Consider the following 25,280-nt stretch of genomic DNA (forward strand, 5'->3'; position numbering starts at 1 on the left):
CCAGGTCTTGTTTTTACTGACTGTATGGAGCTTCTCCATCTTTGGCTGCAAAGGACATAATCAATCTGATTTCGATATTGACCATCTGGTGATGTCCATGTGTAGAGTCACCTCTTGTGCTGTTGGAAAAGAGTGTTTGCTATGATCAGCATGTTCTCTTGGCAAAACTCTATTAGCTTTTGTCCTGCTTCATTTTGTACACCAAGGCCATGCCTGCCTGTTATCCCGGTGATTTCTTGACTTCCTACTTTAGCATTCCAATCCCCTATGATGAAGAGGACGTCTTTTTTTGGTGTTAGTTCTAGAAGGTGTTGTAGGTCTTCATAGAACCGATCAACCTCAGCTTCTTCGGCCTCAGTGGTTGGGGCATAGACTTGAATTACTGTGATGTTGAATGGTTTGCCTTGGATTCGTACTGAGATCATTCTATCATTTTTAAGATTGTACCCCAGTACTGCTTTTCCCACCCTTTTGTTGACTATGAGTGCTACTCCATTTCTTCTAAGGGATTCTTGCCCACAATAGTAGATATGATGGTCACCTGAATTAAATTCGCCCATGCCTGTCCATTTTAGTTCGCTGATTCCCAAGATGTCGATGTTCAATCTTGCCATCTCCTGTTTGACCACCTCCAGCTTACCTTGATTCATTGATCTGACATTCCAGGTTCCTAAACAATATTGTTCTTTACAGCATCGGATTTTCTTTTCACCACCAGACACATCCACAGCTGAGTGTCCTTTCGGCTTTGGCCCAGCCGCTTCACTCTTTCTGGCGCTACTTGGAAATACCCTCTGCTCTTCCCCAGTAGCATATTGGACACCTTCCGACCTGAGGGGCTCATCTTCCGGCGTCATATCTTTTAGCCTTGTGATACGTTCCATGGGGTTTTCTTGGCAAGAATACTGGAGTGGGTTGCCATTTCCTTCAAGTTAGGCATGATGTGAAGAAGTTGAAGAGGGAGACATTTTTCTCCCTCTGTCATAATACTAGAACCCACAGGGGTCATCCCATGAAGCGGATGGGTGGGAGATTCAGGACAGATCAAAGGAAGGGCATCTTCACACAGTGCACAGCTAAACTATGCAATTTGCTACCACAGGATGTACTGATGGCCACCCATTTGGATGGCTTCAAAAGGGGGTTGGAGAAATTCCTGGAGGAAAAGGCTACCGATGGCTAGGAATCCTGATGGCTATGGGCTGCCTCCCGTGCCAGAGGCAGTGAGCCTACGTACACCAGTTGCTGGGGAACATGGGCGCGAGGGTGCTGTTGCTTGTGTGTTCCTGGTCGACAGCTGGCTGGCCACTGTGTGCACAGCATGCTGGACGGGATGGGCTCTTGGTCTGACCCAGCAGGACTCTTCTGATGTTCTGTGAAGAGATCCGTCTCGCCTGCGCGAGAAAGGACAGGGCGCCCGCAGGGCTTGCGTGAGGCCGCAGGGAGAGCTCTCAGAGCGCAGAGCCGCGCGGCAGGCAGCGGAGGCTGGTGGATCCGATGCGAGTGGGGCTGTGAACCTGCTCTGGGTTTTGGTCAGAGCTCTAACAGAGCTATCGAAGGTGGCGAGCCCGGTCCCCAAAGTAGGCTCGGCACCTTGGATAGCTCCTTAAGGGATCTGACCGGCGCCCAGAATGGATTCGCTGCCCCACTGACATGGAAGCCACCAGCCTGCGCTGGCTGCAGACCTTCCTGGAGGGCTCGGAAGAGATCCACGTTTCTGCGATGAGCAGCGGAGGTGGCTGGTGGCGCCGATTTCGGCGGGGCCGGGCATCCAACCTGGGCTTCGGTCAGCGCCAGCCGGAACCCTAAAGGAGCTACCCAAAGTGCTGGACCCGTTTGGGGGATGTGGCTCAGCACCTCAGATAGCTCCGTTGGCGCTCCGGCCGGTGCGGACTGAAAGCCAGGATGGATGCACAGCCCCGCCGAAATCGGAGCCACCCGCCGCCACTGCCTGGGCGGCTCGCTCGGCCAGCCTCTTTGCCTCCCAGGCAACCTAAGGGTTAAAGCCAGAGAGTGTTGGTTCGTAGAGACGCCTTGGGGGGGGGGGAGCGAGAGAAAAAAAGGCTGAATGAGACCCACTCGCCTTTGACGCCTCCCTCTCCCCGTGGGAAATCAGGCGGGGATTTTCCCACGCGTGCGGGTGGGCAATCCAGGTGAGTCCCAAATGTATTGGGGGCTCAGGCGATGGGAGGGAGGGGAAATGGTCCAGCGGGAGAGAAGCCCAGCCAGGGGATGGAGATAACAAAGGGCACGGAGGCAGCTGCTGCGGGGGGGGGGCGGGGGGGAGATACAGAGAGAGAGAGAATCTAACGCTCCCTACCCACCCCCATTCATCCCAATGGGAGGCAGGTTGAGTCCCTGCTTGGCGCAGCATCCTTCACCTTGGAGCTCCTGTCCTCCCCTCTGCTAAGCCGGGAGGTTCGCACAACAGGTTCCCCGGGGGACAGGACCCCAGGCAGGATTTGGATGTCTTTAAAAGGGGGATGGACAGATTCCTGAGGGAAAAGGCTATCAGTGGCTATGAGTCCTGATGGCTATGTGCTACCTCCAGTACCAGAAGCAGTGAGCTTGTGTACATCAGTTGCTGGGGAACATGGGTGGGAGGGTGCTGGTGCACTCATGCCCTGCTTATGGGTTCCTGGCCAACAGCTGGTTGGCCACTGCGTGAACAGAATGCTGGACTAGATGGACCCTGGGTCTGATCCAGCAGGGCTCTTCTTATGTTCTTAAGGTTTGGATCTGTGCCTCTTATGGGGAGGAACTGCCCCCCCCCCCCACGCCAGCCCTTAGCATCCCTCTGAATATTGACATTTATTTGTCTTCCTTATAGGCAGAAGCCCCAGTCACTAGCTGGAATCCTCCATTGCTTCTTGCAGAGCATCTTTACACTTGACGCTTGCAAGAGGTGCATACAGGGGCCTTGTGACCTTGGGAGACGTCCTCCCCCTTCCTCCAGCCCCTTCACACCCAACGGAGACAATCCTGCCCCCAGGACAAAAATTGGCACAGCAAGGAAGTTGGAAGCTGAGCTGCGCAAAGGTCCAAGATGAAGGGCTCAGCTTGTCCGGCGGCAGGACAAGGCCCCCGTATCGCCCAGGCTGGGAGCAGCGGGGGATTCTGGGAGAGAACAGTGAAGAGGATCCTGCGGGAGAACACCGCCAGCTTGGACGTGCAGTGCCAGCGCTTCAGGGAGTTCTGCTTCCAGGAGGCCGAGGGGCCCCGAGAGGTCTGCAGCCGACTTCACCACCTTTACCGGCAGTGGCTGAAGCCAGAAAGACACTCGAAAAACCAGATGCTGGACCTGGTGATCCTGGAGCAGTTCCTGGCCATCCTGCCCCCGGAGATGGAGAGCTGGGTCAGGGAGTGTGGAGCGGAGACCAGTTCCCAGGCGGTGGCCCTGGCGGAAGGTTTCCTCCTGAGCCAGGCGGAGGACAAGGAGCAGGTGAGAGCACTTCATCCTGATAGCTCCAAGGGGCTGAGAAGCTGTGGAGGAAAAGGGAACATATGGGAACGTCGCCTTCTCCTCCAGGTGGGTTTTAGGAGGGAGTTTGAGATGCCCTGTTGGAGTCCTCTTCTAATGCAAACATGGGATCTTTAGTCCCAGTCCACAGATCCTTATGTGCTCACGTGTTTGCCCCACTCCTTGCCTCATCAAGAGATGTAAACTTTCTGGAAATTTTGAGATGGGAAAAACAAACTTTTTTTCCCCAAAAGAGCTGAAATTTTGGGGAAAATGAAAAAAAAAAGCTGTATTTAGAGCTCTTCAAAGATCTAAAATCACATTGTTACTTCAAGACAGCCTTCCTCAGTCTGGTGCCCTACAGATATTTTGGGCTTCAGCTCCCATCAGCCTGAGGCAGTGTGCCAAGAGTCAGGAATGCTGGGCACTGTAGTCCAAAATATCCGGAGGGAACCAGGTGGGGGGGGGCTGCTTTAGGAACATAAATAGCCTTTCTGTTCCTAAAGTTATTTTATGTGTGACTTAATTTGCTCATGAAATTATCATTATATTTTAGAACTTTTAAAAGTAAACTCAGTAAATTTATAATTATTGTTTGAATAGATTAGAACTACATTAAATGACTGCTACAGCATTCGAAACACAGGACTCCATGGAACAAAACCCAAGCTGCCAAGAACGCACAATGGGCACTGTACTTACATGCTGGGAAACGGAGCATAAATGTCTATCAGTAAAATATACTTTCGATCAATACTTTTAATAAGGAATGAAAGAAATAACTATGCTGGGGATCTTGCAGAGAGGATTAAAAATGTTTTTCCCCATGGCTTCATTATTTCCAGACATTTTACATCTCTAGTCTTTCTGTAAAAGTGTTCTTATTACATAGTTTTTAGAAATCATTTTTGGGGGGAGTAAATGCTGGGTAATAACATATAAATTGTTGTTGTTCAGTCGTTCAGTCGTGTCCGACTCTTCGTGACCCCATGGACCATAGCACGCCAGGCCTTCCTGTCCTGCGCTCTCTCCCGGAGCGTGCTCAAGTTCATATTCATTGCATCCGTGATGCTATCTAGCCATCTCATCCTCTGCCGGCCCCTTCTCCTTTTGCCTTCAGTCTTTCCCATCATCAGGGTCTTTTCCAGGGAGTTTTCTCTTCGCATTAGGTGGCCAAAATATTGGAGCTTCAGCTTCAGCATCTGTCCTTCCAATGAGCACTCAGGGTTGATTTCCTTTAGGATGGACTGATTGGACCTCCTTGCAGTCCAGGGGACTCGTAAGAGTCTTCTCCAGCACCACAGTTCGAAAGCATCAATTCTTCGGCGCTCAGCCTTCCTTATAGTCCAGCTCTCACAGCCATACATTACTAAACATACTTTGTCTTAAATTCTAAAAGAAAATATTTCATAATCCAAACCTGTTCAATTTTTCAGGAAAAAAAACCCCAAAACAGTCCTCAGAAAAACACCATTTTCCCCCCTGAATTTTTCCATTTTTTCCCCAGGCCTTCACATCAATAACCTCCCCCCGCCCCTTCCTTGCCTGGGATCCTCCATCCTGTTACAGATGCAGGAAGGGTGGATTGATTTAAATGTGCATCATGATTTAAATCCGTGAGAAAAAAAGGTCGATTTCAATCACTGATTTAAATCAAGTTTCCTACTGAAACTTTTTCATATATTTCCAGAACGACGATGCAGATCTGACCACTAAAGCCATGTTAATTAACAACTAAGGGTGTCATCTGATGCACATTTAGACAAGTAAGTCCTACAGCCTGCAGCATCTCCCAGCCAGCCATGTAGGACTTAGTTCTGTCAAACCCTGCATAGGATTGTGCCATAGGGTGTTATTCACACTGTTTCATTTTTACAAGCAGACTTTGCATCTCCTTGTCTCACTGTATATATTTTGCATACTATCCTTTTTACCTTTAGTGGGAATGTCTTTAAAATATTCCATAGAAGGTTTTTCTTACGACCAGCACCCATGACTGTTTGAGGTTAACAACACAATCCTATACATGTCTCCTCGGAAAGATGTTCCATTGAGTTCATTGGGACATACTCCCAGGTAAGTGGGTATAGGTTTGAAGACTTAGTATAAGAATGTAGCAACATGCGTATTGGACTTTTTTTGTGTTCTTTTCTTTCTAGTGCTGCTTCACTCTGTCTTGACCCAGACTTGTCCCTGCAAAAAAAAAACAAAGGAGCAAACAAAAATAAATGTTCATGACGGATAGGTTGAAGTAAGGCTTGATAGGCTGAAAAGATCCAATTCTCATTTTTAAAAAATCCGTTTTGGGGGGATGCATTTTAAGCATCATTTTTCATGCTTGTGGGTCCCTGGTCGACATCTGGCTGGCCACCATGTGAACAGAATGCTGGACTAGATGGTCCATCTAGTCTGATCCATCTAGTCTGATCTAGTCTTTGGTCTGATCCAGCAGGGCTCTTCTTATGTTCTTATGTTATGTTCTTATCCACTCTGCCATATTGTCTTTCTGTCTTAACTAACTCCTCTGCCTTGCTTGGCCTAACTCTGTCACTCCAACAGTCCTCTCTAGCCTGTGTCTTTGCACATGTGACTATGGTCAGAGAAACTGAAAGCACAGAATTTTCAAGGAGCAAAAGCTGATGGGCTGGACAGAGCTATTTTCATGAGATGAAAAGCTGAAATCAATGCCCATGATTGATTGCTAGGTAACTTAATTTTTATGAGACTAAGTGCAAGGGTTAGCACGTTTGTGATGAGATTTAATCAAAATTTTATATATATATATATATATATATATATATATCTTTCTGTTAGAGAGAAATTTTGTATCTTATCTATATAGTTCAACTATGGAACTCGCTACCACAGGATGTAGTGATGGCCACTAATTTGGATGGCTTTAAAAGGGGGTTAGATAAATATCTGGAGGAGGCTATCAGTGGCTACTAGTCCTGATGGCCATGTGCTACCTCCAGTACCAGAGGCAGTGAGCGCAACAAGCGCAACAGCACCCTCCCACCCATGTTCCCCGGCAATTGCTGTACCTAGCTATGTGCACCAGTGCTGGGGAACATGGGTGGGAGGGTGCTGTTGCACTTGTGTCCCGCTTGAGGGTTCCTGGCCAACAGCTGGATGGCCACTGGGTGAACAGAATGCTGGACTAGATGGACCCTGGGCCTGATCCAGCAGGGCTCTTATGTTCTTATGATTTCTGTGTTCTTTAAAAAAATCCAATTTAAATGAAAAAATCCATTTTACATTTTTAAAATATCAATGTTTTTCATTTAAAAAAATCATTTTTTCCCACCTTGGATGTAGGGCGTGTTATCTAAAGTGGCCACTGAAGTCCATGAACCAGAGGAGACTCCGTTGGACACCAGTCAGAGGTCACTGTTCAGGTGGATCATGCAGGAGGGTGATGGAGTTGCCACCTCACTGGGTAAGAAAGTGAAGGCCTGGAAAAAACCAGTGAAAAAATGTGAAGGCCTGGAAAAAACCTGGAAAATTTTGAAAAAAAACCAGCTTTTTCCCATTTTTTTCCAAGGACCATTTTTGTTATCCCCCTGAAAAATTGGAAAAATTCAACAGCTTTAGATTATGAAATATTTTCTTTTAGAATTGAAGACATGGTGTTTATATATTGTTACCCAGCCTTTACTCCCCGCAGAATGATGCAATAAGAACCCTTTTATAGAAAGATGAGAGATGTAAAATATCTGAAAATAATGAAGCCATTGGGATTTTTTTTTAAAAAAAAAATCCTCTCTGTAAGATTGCCAGTATAATTATTCCTTCCATTCCTTATTTCCATTCCAAAACTAAGTATTGCTTATTTTTCCATTTTCCCCCAGATTTATTTATTTATTTATTACATTTCTATACTTCCCCATAGCCAAAGCTCTCTGGGTGGTTTACAAAGATTAAAAACATGAAAAATACAGTATACAGAGGTTAAAAGCCATTTACATAAAAACACACACCAACAGACATTATACACAAAGACACCATATATCTAAAAGCAACTTCAAGAGACAAATCCAGGATTGATTAAATCTCATCATATGCTGCCAAATGCCTGGGAGAAGAGAAAGGTCTTGACCTGGTGCTGAAAAGATAACAATGTTGGTGCCAGGTGAGCCTCGTTGGAGAGATCATTCCAGAATTGAGGGGCCACCACCGAGAAGGCCCTCTCCTTTGTTGATCTCTTCCGAGCTTCTCTCTGCATGGGAAGTCGGGGTAGGACCTCAGATGTTGAGTGTAGTGTGTGGGTAGGTTGGTGTCAGGAGAGGCGCTTTGTCAGGTATTGTGGTCCCAAGCCATGTAAGGCTTCATAAGTTAAAACCAGCACCTTGCATCATTCTCAGAAATATGCAGGAAGCCAGTGCAAGCAGGCCAGAGTCGGTCTTATATGTTTGGACCTTCTGGTCCCCGTTATCAATCTGGTTGCTGCTTTTTGCATGAGCTGCAGCTTCCGAACCGTCTTCAAAGGCAGCCCCACGTAGAGCACATTGCAGTAATCTAACTTCGAGATTGCCAGAGCATAGACAACTGAAGCCAGGTTATTCCTGTCCAGATAGGGACATAGCTGGACCACCCACCGAAGGTGGTAGAAGGCCAAAATACAGGAACCTGGGGTCATCCCACGAAGCTGACTGGTGGGAGATTCTGGACAGATAACAGGAAGGACTCCTTCACACAGCGCATAGTTATACTATGGGATTTGCTACCACAGGATGTCGTGATGGCTGCCAATTTGGATGGCTTCAAAAGAGGGTTGGACAAATTAATGAAGAAGAAGGCTATCAATGGCTACTAGTCTGGATGGCTATGTGCTACCTCCAGAACCAGAGGCAGTGAGCCTCTGCACAGCAGTTGCTGGGGAACATGGGTGGGAGGGTGCTGTTGCGCTCATGCCCTGCTTGCGGGTTCCCGGTCGACAGCTGGTCAGCCACTGTGTGAACACAGTGCTGGACTGGATGGACCCTGGGTTTGATCCAGCAGGGCTCTTCTCATGTTCTTACATTTTTTCCCTGGGGGGGAAGAAACACACGAATGGAAAACACCCCAGGTTTTCCCATGGCTTCAAAATTTCTGGACATTTTGCATCACTAGTAAGGATTAGTACGGCGTATTTCAACACGTTCTCTGTAATGCCGACCTGCCATCCCAGGATCAGTCTTGTTAAGGAAACAGCGAGACAGAAGCAATGACTCCTCTCATGCTGCCCATATTTCCTGCCCCACACGAGCACTTCCTAGCCCAAAGTTGGGCTTCCTGTCCGTGCGGCATATTTCAGCACAGCCTCCTCTCTCAGATATGCCTGAGGTCCCTGGAGTGCTTTCGTGTTCCCCTTGAGCCTCTGTCCGGGGAGGAGAGGAGCCTAGGAAGACGGGAAGTTGCCATACTGAGCAACTTCCCCTTGGTTGCTCATACCCTTGGTTTATCTAGCCCAGTGCTGTTGACACAAACTGGGAGCAATGGCTCTCCAGGGTTTCTTTCCTGGCCCCATCTGGAGATGCCAGGGATAGAACCTGCGACCTTCTGCAGGCATAGCAGGTGCTCTACCACTGAACTGCAGCCCCTACTCCCATATCCTCTCATATTAAAAAAAAAAGGGATTTTGTTTTGATAGATTAAGACTTTATAGAAATGAAAACCAGCACTTCTGAATTATGCCTAAAAGCAATGTGGAGAACGATCCATTTATTTATTTATTTATTTATTATTAAATTTATTAATCGCCCATCTGGCTGGTCACCCAGCCACTCTGGGCGATGTACAACATACAATAAAACAGTTTAAAACAATAAAATTCTACAATAAAAACATTTTCTAAAATACCCTAACCCACCCCAAATGCCTGCCTGAACAACCACATTTTTAATGCACGACGGAAGCTCATTAAAGAGGGGGCATGGCGGAGTTCCCTAGGGAGGGAACTCCACAGACTGGGGGCCACCACAGAGAAGGCCCTCTCCCTCGTCCCCACCAGTCTAGCTGTCCTGGCTGATGGGACAGAGAGAAGGCCATCCGAGGCTGATCTTGTTAAGCGGCCTGTCCGGTGTTGCTGGAGGCGCTCCTTAAGATAGGCTGGGCCGGAACCATATAGGGTTTTAAAGGTCAAAACCAACACCTTGAATTTGGCCCTGAAAACAATTGGTAACCAGTGCAACTCCTTCAGCACTGGAGTGATGTGATCTCGCCGGTGGCTGCCTTTAATCAGGCGAGCCACCGCATTCTGTACCAGCTGCAGTTTCCAAACTGTCTTCAAGGGTAACCCCACATAGAGCGCATTACAGTAGTCTAAACAAGAGGAGACCAGGGCATGTACTACCGATGGGAGCAGAGGGTCGGGAAGGAAGGCGCGCAGCCGCCATATCAGATGGAGTTCATAGAATCATAGAATATTAGGGTTGGAAGGGGCCTACAAGGCCATCGAGTCCAACCCCCTGCTCAATGCAGGAATCCAAGTCAGAGCATCCCCGACAAATGGCTGTCCAGCCTCGTCTTGAAGGCCTCCGGTGTGGGAGAGCCCACCACTTCCCCAGGTAATTGGTTCCATTGTCGTATTGCTCTTACAGTCAGGAAGTTTTTCCTGATGTTCAGCCGGAATCTGGCTTCCTGTCACTTGAGCCCATTATTCCGTGTCCTGCACTCTGGGATGATCAAGAAGAGGTCCTGGCCTTCTTCTCTGTGACAACCTTTCAAGTACTTGAAGAGTGCTATCATATCTCCCCTCAGTCTTCTCTTCTCAAGGCTAAACTTGCCCAGTTCTTTCAGTCTCTCTTCATAGGGCTTTGTTTCCAGTCCCCTGATCATCTTTGTTGCCCTCCTCTGAACCCTCTCCAGTTTGTCTGCATCCTTCTTAAAGTGTGGTGCCCAGAACTGGACACAGTATTCCAGATGAGGCCTAACCAGTGCTGAGTAGAGGGGAACTAGTCCTTCCTGGGATTTGGAAGCGATGCTTCTATGAATGCAGACCAAAATAGCATTTGCCTTTTTTGCAGCCACATCACATTGTTGGCTCATATTCAGCTTGTGATCGACAACAATTCCAAGATCCTTCTCGCTTGCAGTGTGGTTGAGCCACGTATCCCCCATCTTGTAACTGTGCATTTGGTTTCTTTTTCCTAGGTGCAGAACTTGGCATTTGTCCCTATTAAATGTCATTCTGTTGTTTTCTGCCCAGCGCTCCAGTCTATCCAGATCACTTTGAATTTTGTTTCTGTCTTCCAAAGTATTAGCTATCCCGCCCAATTTTGTGTCATCTGCAAATTTGATCAGCATTCCCTGCACCTCCTCCTCCAAGTCATTAATAAAAATATTGAAGAGCACTGGGCCCAGGACTGAGCCCTGCGGGACCCCACTCGTTACCTCTCCCCAGTTTGAGAAGGTCCCATTGATCAGCACTCTTTGAGTCCGATTCTGTAGCCAACTGTGGATCCACCGGATCGTTGTTTCATCTAGCCCACTTTGAGCTAGTTTGCTCATCAGGATATCATGGGGCACTTTGTCGAAAGCTTTGCTGAAGTCAAGGTATATGATGTCTACAGCATTCCCACGGTCTACAAGGGAGGTGACTTGATCAAAAAATGAGATCAGATTTGTCTGGCAGGAGTTGTTCTTGACAAATCCATGTTGGCTTCGAGTAATCCCGGCATTGTTTTCAAGGTGCTTCCAGATGGATTGCTTTATGATCTGCTCCAGAATTTTCCCAGGGATTGATGTCAGACTGACTGGTCTGTAGTTCCCAGGTTCCTCCTTTTTACCCTTTTTGAAGATAGGGACAACGTTAGCCCTCCTCCAGTCATCTGGCACTTCCCCCGTCCTCCATGATTTCTCAAAGAGAATAGACAGCGGTACTGAGAGTTCTTCTGCCAGTTCCTTTATGACTCTAGGATGCAGTTCATCTGGCCCTGGAGATTTGAACTCATTCAAAGTAATGAGGTGTTCCTTGACCATATGCCTGTCGATCTCAAGCTGCAATCCTGCCCCTTCAGCCTGTACTTCACCTTTGCCAGGGGGGTCATAGACCCTCTTTTGGGAGAAGACTGAGCCAAAGTAGGAATTGAGCACCTCTGCCTTTTCTTTGTCATCTGTTATCGTTTTGCCATCCTTATTTAATAGCTGAACCACCATTTCTTTCCTCTGCCTTTTACTATGCACGTAGCTGAAGAAAGCCTTTTTGTTGTTTTTAACATCCCTTGCTAACCTCAGCTCATTCTCAGCTTTAGCCTTCCTGACGCCATCCCTGCAATTCTGTGCTATCTGCCTGTACTCTTCCTTTGTTACTTGGCCTTCTTTCCACTTCCGATATGTGTCCTTTTTTGTTTTCAGGTCATCCCTAAGCTTTTTGTGAAGCCACATTGGCTTCTTCTGTTGTCTTCCACCTTTTCTTCTTGTTGGAATTGCTTGTGATTGTGCCTTGAGAATTTCCTTTTTTAAAAGTTCCCACCCATCTTGGACTCCTTTTCTCGCTAGCATCGCTTGCCATGGGACCTTACTTATCACTGTTCTGAGTTTATGAAAATCAGCTTTCCTAAAATCCAGGGTACGCGTTTGACTACACTCGGCTTTTGCTTCCCTTAGAACCAAGAACTCAAGTACAACATGGTTGCTTTCCCTCAGAGTTCCTGTAACTGCTACTTTATCCACTAAGTCATCTCTGTTGGTTAGGATCGAGTCAAGGATAGCCGATCCTCTAGTTCCTTCCTCTACTTTCTGTAGGAGGAAGTTATCCGCCACACAAGTCAGGAATTTCCTGGAGGGGCCATGTTTTGCAGAATTTGTCTCCCAACAAATATCAGGGAAATTGAAGTCCCCCATGACTACTACATCATGCTTCCTTAAAACATTGGCTATTTGCTTTTCAAAAGTTTCTTCCTTGTCTTCTCCTTGATTGGGTGGCCAGTAGTAGACTCCGACCACCAGGTTCCTTTTATTCTTTGCTCCATTTATTTCAACCCAGATGCTCTCGATGGGGCTACCAAGCTCATCCTCCTGTATTTCTGTGCAGAGATACGTATTTTTCACATACAGTGCAACTCCACCTCCCTTTCTGTTCCTCCTGTTCTTTTTGAACAAGTTCTATCCTTCAATTGCTGTATTCCAGTCATGAGAGTCATCCCACCAAGTCTCAGTTATACCTATCAGGTCATAATTTCCCTCTTGTATTAAGAGTTAAAGTTCGTTCTGTTTGTTTCCCATACTCTGAGCATTAGTATATAGACCTCGAAGACCATGTGCTTCATAGTCTGGCTTTCTTCCTACATGTGTCTGAAGACTATTATTGGGCGCTATCAGAGCTGTTCTCTCCATTACAGTGCATGCGCCTATGTCCATTGTTACCCCCAACATTATATCTCCCTTCCCCGTAGGATTCAGTTTAAAGCCCTCCTGATGAAGTTCTTCATGCTGTGGCCAAACACAGTCTTCCCAGCCTTTGTGAGGTGCAACCCATCCGTAGCCAACAGCCCATCTTCCAGGAAGTATAGCCCGTGGTCCCAGAATCCAAATCTCTCTCGTCGGCACCACCTTCGTAGCCAGTCATTCACCCGGAGTATTTTTTCTTCCCTTTCTATCCCTCTTCTAACTACTGGAAGGATGGATGAGAAAACTATCTGGGCCCCAAAGTTCTTGAGTTTCCTTCCCAAAGCTTCAAAGTCTGACGTGATCTCTTCGTAGCTCCGCTTGGCAGTATCATTTGTTCCCACATGGATGAGAAGAAAGGGATACCTGTCAGTGGGCTTTATGAGTGCAGGCAACCTTTCAGTCACGTCTCTAATCTGTCCTCCTGGGAGACAACATACCTGGCGAGTCCATGGGTCTTCGCGACATACTTGGGTCTCGATCCCACGCAGCAAGGAGTCTCCCACTACTACCACTCTTCTCTTTTTCTTCTTGTAGGCCTGGGTTTCATCGCCTGTGTTTGACTGACCTTCAGCCTCTTGCTCACTCTCATGCAGGTTCCCCTGTGATTCTTCCTCTGCAGGCTGTCCTCCAGTCTCATCTGCAAGTACCTGGAATCGGTTCCACAGCTCCACTGCTTCCACTGGTGCAGAGTGGCGTCTAGTTCTTCTTCTCCTAACTGTCACCCTTTTCCAAGGAGTATCCTCTACTCCATTTTTCTTCACCTCAGCATTTCCCACTGCCTCATCTTGCTGTTGCTCTTCAAGCTTCTGGTCTGCCCTTTGCTGCTGTAGTTCCCCCATTCTGTCCAAGAACTCTTCGTGTTCTCTTATTCCCCGGAGGGTCGACAGTCGCCGCCCCAGTCCACTTACCTTTTCCTCCAGCAGCGTGATCAACTTGCACTTGTTGCAGGTGTAGGCCATGTTGTTCTCAGGCAAGAAAACAAACATTGCACACACCTTGCAGGTCACCACCACTGGAGAGTCTTGTCCTTCCATAGCCTCTTTTCCCTTTTTGTGTCTAGCTTTGTGATTGTTCTAGACTAGCCTGTGCCTGCTCCTCTACTCAGTAGAGGTTAAAAGCAGAGTCCCACTGGTGTGAAAGTGCGTGTTGCAAGACAAATAAATGGAAAAAAGTTAGTTAAAATAAAAAATAAAAATAATTTTTAAAAAATGTTAGGGGCCTCCCCCTTGACCTCCCCTGCCGAACTCCCCTGGCCAACTCCTGTTTGCTCCCCCTGTTCACTCGCTCTGTTCACTCGCTCTGTTCGCTCGCTCTCTGGGAGCTTGCCTGCTTCTGTAGTCCCTGGACCAGCTGGAGCAGCTTGCTCTGCTCTGCTCTGCTCTGCTCAGCTGGGAGGCGGGAAACAGCAATTTGATACAGCGCTGTCCGGCTCACCGCTGACACCTGAGCCTCCATGGACAGCTGGGAGTCCAAAATGACCCCCAGGCTGCGGACCTGGTCTTTCAAGGGTAGCCGTACCCCATTCAGCACCAGGTCAACATCCCCCAGCCTCCTCTTGTCTCCCACCAAAAGTACCTCGGTCTTGTCAGGGTTCAGCTTCAGCCTATTCCTCCCCATCCAGCCACTCACCGTCTCCAGACATTTGGACAGGGATTCTACAGCCAACCTTGGTGAAGATTTGAAAGAGAGGTAGAACTGCGTGTCATCCGCATATTGATGACACTGCACCCCAGACCTCCTGATGATAGCCCCCAGCGGCTTCACATAGATGTTAAATAGCATCGGGGAGAGGATGGAACCCTGTGGCACCCCACAAGTAAGTGGCCACGGGTCCGAAACCTCCTCTCCCAGTGCTACCCTCTAGTACCTGCCGGAGAGGAAGGACCGGAACCACCGCAATACGGTGTCTCCAATGCCCAACCCCTCCAGGCGGTCCAGGAGGATACCGTGGTCAACAGTATCAAAAGCCGCTGAGAGGTCGAGGAGAACAAGGAAGGAGCATTCACCCCTATCCAAAGCCCTCCTCACTTAAGGATTTCACTTAAGGAACTAAACTGAGAGAGCGCCTTCTCCCTTATCGACCTGCCCGGTCACTGAAGTCATCTTGACTTGAGCCACCCTGCTCCTGGTGGTTCCACATGGACCTGTGGCCCAATTTGAGTCCACCCGGAGAAGAGCCTTCAGTGTGGTGGCCCCCTTTCTATAGAACTCCCTGCCTCTGGAAGTCAGGCAGGTGCCAAACACTGTGTTGTTTCCAGGGCCTCCTGAAGACATCTTTATTTCAGGAAGCCTTCCTTGACTGACCAGCCGTGGCTTTTCCTGGAATTCTGAGTTTTTTAGCATTCCCGCATAAAATTCCCACCCCACACAAAATAATGTTTAGCATGGGGTTTTATTCTTTTATCTCATCCCTGTATCTTTTATTGTTCACTGCTCTGGAATCTAGATATGGAGTGGTATATAAATGTGATACAGAAGTAAATAAAAGAAATGAATTGCAAAATCTCTCTACTTTCTTTGTCTTCCTCTTAGGGAATGGAACGGCGCTCAGGGATAGCGGAGAGACCCTGGGCGTTCCTGCAAGACCTCCTTCACGTTGTGGTGGATTAGATGCTGGGCTGCCAAAACAGGTATGGCGGGGAACATTGGCAAAAAGAGTTCGGATTTCCCGCCCCCCTGCAAATCACCCTCGTTCTTGCAGAATGTATCTCTTTGCTTCAGTCAAATATGAACACAAAGAAAGCTGCTGACACTACTCTGGTGGCTTTGGGTCCTGCAGGAGAACATCCACCTTTAGTTTCCCTTTGAAATGTTTGTTACAGTAACTGCAAGGAGAACATGATTATTTCTTCTTCTTCTTCTTCCTCCTCCTCCTCCTCCACCTCTTCCAGGTGTTAAAGTCAGCCTGACTAGGCCTTGTAAGTAGTTTGGTTCAGGCGAGGTGCCTGATGGGATTGAGTGGTATGCGTGTGTGTGTGTGTGTCTGACCACAAGAAGGTAATTGTAACCTGCTCATAAGCAAGAAATTCCTATCCCCCAAAGTAACTCATCCCTAAAGATAAGAAGGCTGCTGTGTTGAGAAGACTGTTGCTGAGTACTAATTGGTTTCTGAGCATGCGTAGTGTATTTTTTTTTGTTCTCCACCTTCCAGGCTGAATAAATGCATTCTAATTCTTTTATTTGAGGGAGACAGTTCTGTCTGTCTCTCTGACGTGCTTTAATAAATTTCTGACTGTTCAGCCTGACCTGCCTGGGATATTTCCTTAACACAGGGTCCGGGGACCTTTGAGGAGGTGGCTGTGCATTTCACAGAGGAGGAGTGGGCTTTGCTGGATCCAGGCCAGAGGGCTCTGCACAGGGACGTCACAGAGGAGACTTATGGGAACCTGGCTTCTCTGGGTAAGGAGCCCTCTTTGCCTTTACAAAGAAAGCCGGAATCATGGCTGTTCTTTCTCTTTCTCTGCATCAGCACATTGTCGGGATGCCACTGAGGGCAACCGTAGCTGGTCCGTGTTTCTGGCATGTACTTTCAACGCGCATCAATCACTATTCCAAAGGAAACCCACAAGGCAATGTACACAAACCCCTAAAAGTATTGGTGAAATGCTCACCTCTTCATCCTCTGAGCTGGCCAGATTGTGGAACCTCTTCAACCTTTACCCGGTGGCCTTCGTATGGCCGCTGCAAGACTTGGATGTTTAAGGGAGCCTCCTGGTCCAACTTTGGGAAGTGTGGGATGTTCTAAGAGGGCACTTCCTCCGTGATGGGGTTCCCTTCCCCTGCGATGCAGCCATCAAGCATAACACTGGCATCTTCTCCATGACTGCTGTTTAATTTGATTTCAAAGCACGTTGGCCAAGGAGCAAACATAGCATTTATTTATGTATTGATTTATGTTTTATATTTCTATACAGCCCAATAGCCGAAGCTCTCTGGGCGGTTCACAAAAATCAAAACCACAAGTACAGCATAAAAACGATAGAAAATATAAAAGCATTAAAACTACAGTATAAAAGTACAACTGGCATAAAACCTAGCAGCCATGCAGAGACTTAAAATTCAGCAGAGCTAAAAGACTAGAATGTTAACGTGCTAAAATTCCTGGGAAAATAAAAAGGTCTTCACCTGACGCCAGAAAGAGCACAACTTAGGTGCCAGGCGAACTTCTCTAAGGAGCTCATTTGACAACCGGGGTGCCACAGCAGAAAAGGCCCTCTTCCTGGTAGCCACCCACCTCACTTCCTTTGGCGGGGGCTCCTGGAGAAGGATCCCTGAGGATGATCTTAGGGTCTGGGCAGGCTCATATGGGAGGAGGCGATCCTTCAGATAACCTGGCCCCAAGCCATTAAGGGCTTTGAATGTTAAGACCAGCACTTTGAATTGGGCCCAGAAATGGACTGGCAGCCAGCGCAGCTGGAAAAGTACTGGTGTAATGTGATCTTGTTGTCCAGTCCCTGTTAACAATCTTGCTGCCCTGTTTTGGACAAGCTGAGGTTTCCAGACCGTTTTCAAGGGCAGCCCCACATATAACACATTGCAGTAATCCAGACGAGAAGTTATCAGAGGATGGATAACTGTAGCTAGGCTATCTGTCCAGATGAGGGCGTAGTTGGTATATCACCCTAAGCTAAGCATTGTGGTGCTTCTTGCTCCAACCAGTCACCTTCAACAGCCAGCCCACTCTTGTTTACATTCCCATGTTCAGGAGTTAAACCATCTTGCCAGATAGGCTGGTTTTAAATCCCGAAGTGTTCATTATAGTCAGAACTACCAGAAGTGATTTCTCTATTTCTTTCCTCTTAAAAAGGGTTTCCAGTTCCTGGATCTGACCTCATCTCCTGGAAGGAAGAAAGAGAAGATCTATTTTTTGAGGGCTTCAAGGAAAAAGAGATACCAGTGGGTAAGCACGTGTGTTTTGGGACTCTTGTCAGGCCTATCAGGCAGTGACTTGGTTCACACAACATGACAGCCTACTCAACCCATACTCTAGGTTGAGTGTGAGTTGTCATTGAATCGTGGATTGTTGTGTTGTGTGAACACAACACAATTAGGTGTTGTGTTCACACAATAAACCATGTGTTTATAATAAACCATGGTTTATTTATAATAATAATAATAAACCATGGTTTGTTTACCACAAACAAGCCACAGTTCACAACCCAGCAACCATGTGTTTCCTTCATGGGTTGTTCATGGGTTGTTAGTGTGGTTGGGTTCACACAACATAACAACCCACAATTCAACAACAACCCACGGTTCAACCTTGAGTATGGGTTCATAGAATCATAGAATAGTGGGGTTGGAAGGGGCCTACAAGGCCATCAAGTCCAACCCCCTGCTCAATGCAGGAATCCAAGTCAGAGCATCCCTGACAGATGGCTGTCCAGCCTCGTCTTGAACGCGGGTTGTCGTGTTGTGTGAACCTGTGTTCTCCTGGCAGACATTTCTTCTGACTAAATGTTACTTGCTTTTGAGGGATCTGTCAGAGAAACAACCGGAGAGTAGTTTGGGGACTCTGTCAATTGGGAAAGGGATATTTTCTGTCTAAAAGTAAGGAAGGAATTTGTATTGAATACCAGCTCTTCAAGACAATACCACAGTGTGCAGCATTATCTACTTTGTCTGGGAGTGGTCCTCTAAGATTTCTGGTGGATGTCTTTCCTGCTCTGTTGTTTGAGTACCTCCATTTTGAGATGCCAGGGACAGAACCCATAATGCTATGTGTGCAAAGTAACCAACACTCTGTATACCACACTGGTTATCAGAATATATTCAGTGACAGACAAATCTTCCCGTTTTTTAGCTTATGCTCCACAAAGCCAGGAAATTGGAAGCTAAGGCTGATGATGCCTTAACAGACATGCCCTGGGATCAGTCATGTTGTTGTTGTTAATATTATTATTATTATTATTATTATTATTATTATTAAATTATTTATTACATTTTTATACAGCCCACAATAGCCAGAGCTCTCTGGGCAGTTTACAAAGATTAAAAACATTAAAAATACAATAGACAGAGATTAAAAACCATTTACATAAAAACACATGAACAGGCAGTATACACAAAAGAAACATATCTAAAACAGCTTCAAACAAACAATCTCAAAAACAAACAACCATAACCATAAGACATTCCAGGATTGATTAAACACTTAACATATACTGTCGAATGCCTGGGAGAAGAGAAAGGTCTTAACCTGGCGCCAAAAAAATAACAATGTGTTGGCTCTTGGCAGGCCTCGTCAGGGAGATTATTCCATAATTTGGGGGCCACCACCGAAAAGGCCCTCTCCCTTATCGCTGTCTTCCGAGCTTCCCTCAGTGTAGGCAGCCGGAGGAGGGCCTTAGATGTTGAGTGTAGTATACAGGTAGGTTCGTGTCAGGAGAGGCGCTCCATCAGGTATTGTGGTCCCAAGCCATGTAAGGCTTTATAGATTAAAACCTATAATGTTGTGCAATGTCACAAATTGTGCTTGCTTACCACTTACCCTCCACGCACCCACACTTTTCCTTGGGGAGGATTGAGGATTGAGCAGGACCCGCAGAGATGAACCATTGGTCCTGTATTCCTTTACAGTATTGCATCTGAGCCTTCCTATATTGCTAGAGAGCTCAGCAATAAGAACTTAAGAACGTGAGGGAATTTCATTCCTGCTTCTTGTCCTAAGAGCAGAAGAAGAGCCCTGCTGGATCAGACCACGGTCTGATAGAGAATCTAGTCCAGCACTCTCTTCACACAGTGGCCAACCAGCTGCCCATGGGAAAGCCACATGCAGGACATGAGCACAACAGCTCCCTCCCACCCATGTTCCTCAGCAACTGGTGTACAGAGGCTCACGGCTTCTGATACTATGGCACAGAGCCATCAGGACTAGTAGCCATTGACAGCCTTCTCTTCCAAGGATTTCTCTAACCCCTTTCTAAAGCCATCCAAATTGGTGGCCATCACTACATCTTGTGGTAACGAACTCCATAGCTTGACTATTCTTCATGGGACGACCCCATTGGGTTCTTGTACTATGAGAGAGGGAGAAAAATGTCCACTGTCCACTTTCTCCACTCCATGCAATAGAATGGAGCTCTCTTTCTCCTTTTTCAGGTTTCTCTTTTGATTTCTTCAGGTGATAAGAGGGAGAGCAACAAAGAGCAGAGAATGAAAATGGAAGAACAGTGGGAGAACGAACTCATTGTTTTTGAAGGAGCTGGCTTCCATGATATCCCGGTGCTAGAAGAACGTCACGATGGAAACAAAAGGATGATTCACACTGGAGAGAAACTGTTGATATGCTCAGAGTGTGGAAAGAGCTTCAGCGAGCAGATGTACCGTGCTAAACACCATCTGTTTCATGCAGGAGATAAAACGTATAAATGCTTGCAGTGTGGAAATCCATTCATTCGCCGCTCAGACCTTAGCTTGCATCAAAGCTTCCCCACCGGGGCGAAGCTGTATGTGTGTTTGGAATGTGGGAAGAGCTTCAGTCGCAGCACGCACCTTAAAATACATCAAAGAATTCACACGGGGGAGAAGCCCTATCAGTGTTCAGAGTGCGGAAAGAACTTCAGCCGCAGCGCGCACCTTAAAAGACACAAACAGATCCACACAGGGGAGAAGCCCTATCAATGCTTCGAGTGTGGAAAACAATTCAGCCGCGCCTCGCACCTTGACTCGCATCAAAGAATCCACACCGGGGAGAAGCCCTACGAATGCACAGAGTGTGGGAAGCAGTTCATTCGTAGCTCAGACCTGACTTCGCATAAAAGAATCCACACAGGTGAGAAGCCCTACACATGCTCAGAGTGTGGAAAGAGTTTCAGTCACAGCATAAGCCTTACCTTGCATCAAAGGAACCACATAGGGGAGAAGCCCTATGAATGCTTGGAGTGTGGAAAAAGCTTCAGCCTGAGCTCAAACCTTAACAAGCACCAAAAAATCCACACAGGCATGAAGCCCTATACCTGTTTGGTGTGCGGAAAGAGCTTCACTGAGAACACGCACCTTAAAAGGCACCAGGGCATCCACACAGGGGAGAAGCCCTATCAATGCTCTGAGTGTGGAAAGAGCTTCAGCTGTAGCACACACCTTAAAAGACATCAAAGAATCCATACAGGGGAGAAGCCCTATCGGTGCTCGGAGTGTGGAAAGCAATTCAGTCGCAGCTCACATCTTGCTTCGCATCAAGCGACTCACACCGGGGAGAAGTCCTACGAATGTGCGGTTTGTGGAAAGCAGTTCTCGCGTAGCTCAGACCTTAAAAGACATCAAAGAATCCACACAAGCGAGACACTCTGTGTGTGGAACGAGCTTCCATCAGAGCAGACACACCCCTGAAAGGCCTTGGAGAAGCTGTATTTCTGTCTCCCCAGCATGGGATTTGAGCCCCCACCCACAGCGTTTCCCATTGTGATGTTCTTTTCCCACTCAGCTACTGGGCAGTTCACCTTGTTACCCCTTGCGAGCTTGCTATTGTAGCTTCCAAGATGGTCCCTTCCAAAAAGTGAAGGGATCACACACCCATACAACTGTGTTTCATGGAGTGTTCTGATGACCCCCGGTGTTCTCCTCAGCAGGACAAACCCTTCTACTGGGAATTCCATGGGTTCTCCGCCCCATGGGTTCTCCGTCCCTGTCTGCCATCCACTGGATGAAGGGCTTTGGGTGACGATGTTGATTGGAATGGCCATTCTTCCTTCTTCGTATGACCCCTGACATTTTCTCTGGCGAAAGCATGGTTGCTTGCTGCGGGCTGCCTGGGTTTGTGGCACCAGGCGATTCAACCCAGTAACATGAACAATAACATGAAAATAATCCAAATACATAATATAGAATTCATTAGGTAGGAGTCAGTCCTTATTAAGTACACATTGGAAATGAAACAGTTCAGGGAAGTCCTTGTTAAGTATATTGGCCACATCCCGAGTGCATCCTGGCAGTGATCCGGTGGAGGCCCCTCGGTGTCTTTTCTTTGAATAAAGGTCCAAAAAAGAGTACCGTGTGCTAAGAAAGGAATCAGATTCTTGCGGCAGTCTCATCTGATCAGTAAGTATTCCAGCTGGGGTAATGGCCTAGAGACACTGGTACCACTGTTCATAAAAACATAAGAAGAGTCCTGCTGGATCTAGTCCAGCATTCTGTTCACACAGTGGCAAACCAGTTGTCAACTGGGAACCTACAAGCAGGACGTGAGTGCAAAACCACCCTCCTGCCCATGTTTCCCAGCAACTGGTTTGCTTGGGTTGATGCAGTGCTAGAATTGGTCCATCATCTTATCTGGCTGTGAACCAGATGACGGTTTCGGTCTGTGCATCATAGGAGGAGAAACTCCCCACCTCATTCTTGAGTGTCCATCTGAGTCTTGAGGTTCATCTGCCTTCTTTGCAGGGAGAAATTCCAGAGACTAAGCCGACATCATCCTGCACTTCCGGCACAGCATCTTCCTATCTGGGACATGCAATACTCTGGCTGAACACCAGGAAAAACTTCCTGACTGTTAGAGCAATACGACAATGGAACCCATTGCCTAGGGAGGTGGTGGGCTCTCCCACGCTGGAGGCATTCAAGACGAGGCTGGACAGCTGTCTGTCGAGGATGCTTTGACTTGGGCTCCTGCAGTGAGCAGGGGGTTGGACTCAATGGCCTTGTAGGCCCCTTCCAACCCTACGATTCTAGGATTCTAGGATTTTGAGGGAGGGAGAAAAATGTCTCCACATGCGCCACACCATGCATAATTTTGTACACCTCTGTCATGTCTCCCCTTACTCTCCTTTTTTTCCCTTACTAAACAATCCCTGTTGTTGTAACCTTCTCTCATAGGGGAGATGCGCCATAGTTTAACTACGAGCTGTGTGAAGAAGAGCTTCCTTTGATCTGGTTCCATTGCCTCCCAGTATAGAGTTCTATCTAAAACTGTGAGCAAGCGGCCTCCCAAAATTCTCCAGAGGATTTCTGGGCAGAGAAATGGTGGGGCAGGGGGGACAATTTCATCGAATTTCTCCAAGGGGAGGAGAAACGCTCCAACAGTTTCTCACAGATAGGACTCACTATTGCAGGAGCTGCAACACAGATCCTTTCTTTTCTCCTAAGCATTTTTGTTTTTTTCTGATGCCACTACAAGCATTGAAGCGTCCACTTTTCTGCATCATTCTCAGGGTATTTCATAATTTATTTTGGTGGTGTTTTTTGAGCTTACCTAATTGCTATGATGTGGCACAGGGTGCTGTGTGTGTGTGTGTGTGTGTGTGTGTGTGTGTGTTTCTTTGTATTACACATCTCCCCATTGCTCTGCAGCCTTCCAGGCTGCCTGTGCTTCCAGATCTGAAAAAGCCCCATGGGAGGAGTTCCCCTGGGCTTTAACTGAAGTGTGGGAAGCCAAGGAGGCTGCCGGCTGCCAGGGAGATGACTATACAAGGAAAGAAAGAACACTCAAACAAATTCCCCGGCCACCTCACAGGTATGTTAAGCACAGGAACACTGAACCCAACCCATGAGAATGTCTCCAAAATTTCTTCTCCTTTGAATCTCTTTTCGAAAGCAATTTCTTTTCTCTCAAACTGAATGAGAATGGTCAAAAAGATAAGGGAGAAATTTCCAGCGCAGCATGAGTTCGGTCCCCAGGAACCTGGTATCAGGGCCTGCTGGCTTAACAGGGAGGAGGGAAGAAGGATCTTCTAAGTTGTGGAGGAGCAGCAGATGAGTCAGCCACAAAGGACCCTTCCTTTGGGGTTGAATTGGGGGGGGGGAACATGTTGAATCACCAGGCCTTCCCTTTCTTCCCCCTGCCCATTTCTTCTCCAGTTGCCTCCCTGAGTGATTACAATGTTGGGCAGGAACTCCGGAGATCCGGGTTCAAGTCTCCACACAGCCAAGAAGTTCACTGGGCGACCTTCGGCCAGTCACTGCCTCTCCACCTAACCTACCTCATAGGGTTGCAGTGAGGATAAAATGCAGAGGAAGGAGCACATGAGCGGCCTTGGGTTTCTTGCAAGAGGAAAAAAGGTGTGGATATCCATGTAATAATAAATAACCATAATGAAGGGAGTGGGCTCTCCCACACTGGTGGCATTCAAGACGAGGCTGGACAGCCACCTGTCAGGGATGCTCTGACTTGGATTCCTGCATTGAGCAGGGGGTTGGATTCGATGGCCTTGCAGGCCCCTTCCAACCCTACTATTCTATGATTCTATGAATGCAATCATGTAATCATATATATTTTAATTTTTAAAAATGAACAAGCATCTCCATTTACAGGTCCTTCTCTCCCGCTGGGCGCTGCCTTCGCAGTCCCCCCGCGCCCCCCCCCAGACACACACACCCCTTTTCTATCTTGCATTTCTCTTCAACTTCCAAGCTCTGGGACTCCTTTTGCCCCCTCCCCTGCACTTTGCACTCACTGGATCCCTTGGAGGAGCAGGGGGGGGGGGCGCGTCACTGATGCTCCGTGCCTGGAAAAACACCAGGCTGCCTTGATTCATCCTTTTATACTGCAGTTTTGAGCATTTACATTTCAGATTGTATTTAATGATGTATTTTTGTGATGTGAATCGTTGTGTGCCGGCCACAGAGCTTCGGCTATTGGGCAGTACCGAAATGCAATCAATCAATGCAATGCAATCAATAATTTCTGTGCACGAGCCCACCCATCTCTCCTGCCCTGCCTTTCCCCTTCCTCCCCTCCGATGCACCCCAATTCTTCCCCTGCATTTCAAACTCACCAGCTCCCTTGGAGCAGGAGAGAGGGAGGGGAAGGGGGGCAGCAGAAGGGGGCTGGAAGAGGGCATATCAGCCCCTCTCTAGGCAGCCGGACTCTTACTCCCCTAAGGGTCGCTGCTGCTGCCTGCATTCCTAGGAGGTCACTTCCTCCCCTGTGTAGAAAGGCTCGCAGGGAGGGGGGTCGTCCGGTGAGAGGAAGGAATGTGGGTCTGTCAGGGTGGGGGGGCAGAAAGAATCTGCGGTGGAGGGTTGGTGGAAGCGTCGAGGTGGGAAAACGGGGAGGGGGTGTTGCATTGGAGGGGGCGGAGTGCCTGCTTTACATGCATGCACGTGTGAGAAGCGCCTGCTTTGCATGCATGTGTGTATGAGGAGCACCGGCTTTGCATGCGTGCATGTAGGAAGAGCGCCCGCTGTGCATGCATGCACGGAGGAAGAGCGCCCACTTTGCATCAAGGAAGAGCACCCGCTTTGCATCGAGGAAGAGTGCCCGCTTTGCATCGAGGAAGAGTGCCTGCTTTGCATGCATGCATGGAGGAAGAGCGCCCGCTTTGCATTGAGGAAGAGCACCCGCTTTGCATTGAGGAAGAGCACCCGCTTTGCATGGAGGAAGAGCGCCCGCTTTGCATGCGTGCACAGAGGAAGAGCGCCCGCTTTGCATCGAGGATGAGCGCCCGCTTTGCATGCGTGCACAGAGGAAGAGCACCCGCTTGGCATGCAGGCATGTAGGAAGAGTGCCTGC

At 47.8% G+C, this 25,280-nt stretch overlaps 1 protein-coding gene across 1 annotated transcript; it reads left to right on the top strand.

Moving 5' to 3' along the window:
- The first annotated feature begins 2,008 nt into the window (after positions 1–2,008).
- Positions 2,009–21,811, top strand: LOC146356501 (uncharacterized). Its single transcript, XM_084841167.1, has 7 exons — positions 2,009–2,276; positions 2,831–3,442; positions 6,779–6,899; positions 15,365–15,462; positions 16,105–16,231; positions 17,640–17,732; positions 19,956–21,811. Exons 2-7 carry the CDS (start codon positions 3,047–3,049, stop codon positions 21,161–21,163), a joined length of 2,043 nt encoding a protein of 680 aa, XP_084697293.1. The 5' UTR covers positions 2,009–2,276; positions 2,831–3,046; the 3' UTR covers positions 21,164–21,811.
- Positions 21,812–25,280: the final 3,469 nt, after the last annotated feature.

Source organism: Heloderma suspectum, chromosome 2 (assembly GCF_057233095.1).
Source record: "Heloderma suspectum isolate Gila_16-S chromosome 2, 16-S_ref, whole genome shotgun sequence".
NCBI lineage: Eukaryota > Metazoa > Chordata > Lepidosauria > Squamata > Helodermatidae > Heloderma > Heloderma suspectum.

Excerpts from the sequence above, each read along its gene's own strand:
- LOC146356501 (XM_084841167.1), top strand. The coding sequence starts at position 3,047 with ATGAAGGGCTCAGCTTGTCCGGCGGCAGGACAAGGCCCCCGTATCGCC. Across the intron at positions 3,443-6,778 it reads AGGCGGAGGACAAGGAGCAG|GGCGTGTTATCTAAAGTGGC; the intron begins GTGAGAGCACTT and ends CCTTGGATGTAG. Across the intron at positions 15,463-16,104 it reads ATGCTGGGCTGCCAAAACAG|GGTCCGGGGACCTTTGAGGA; the intron begins GTATGGCGGGGA and ends TCCTTAACACAG.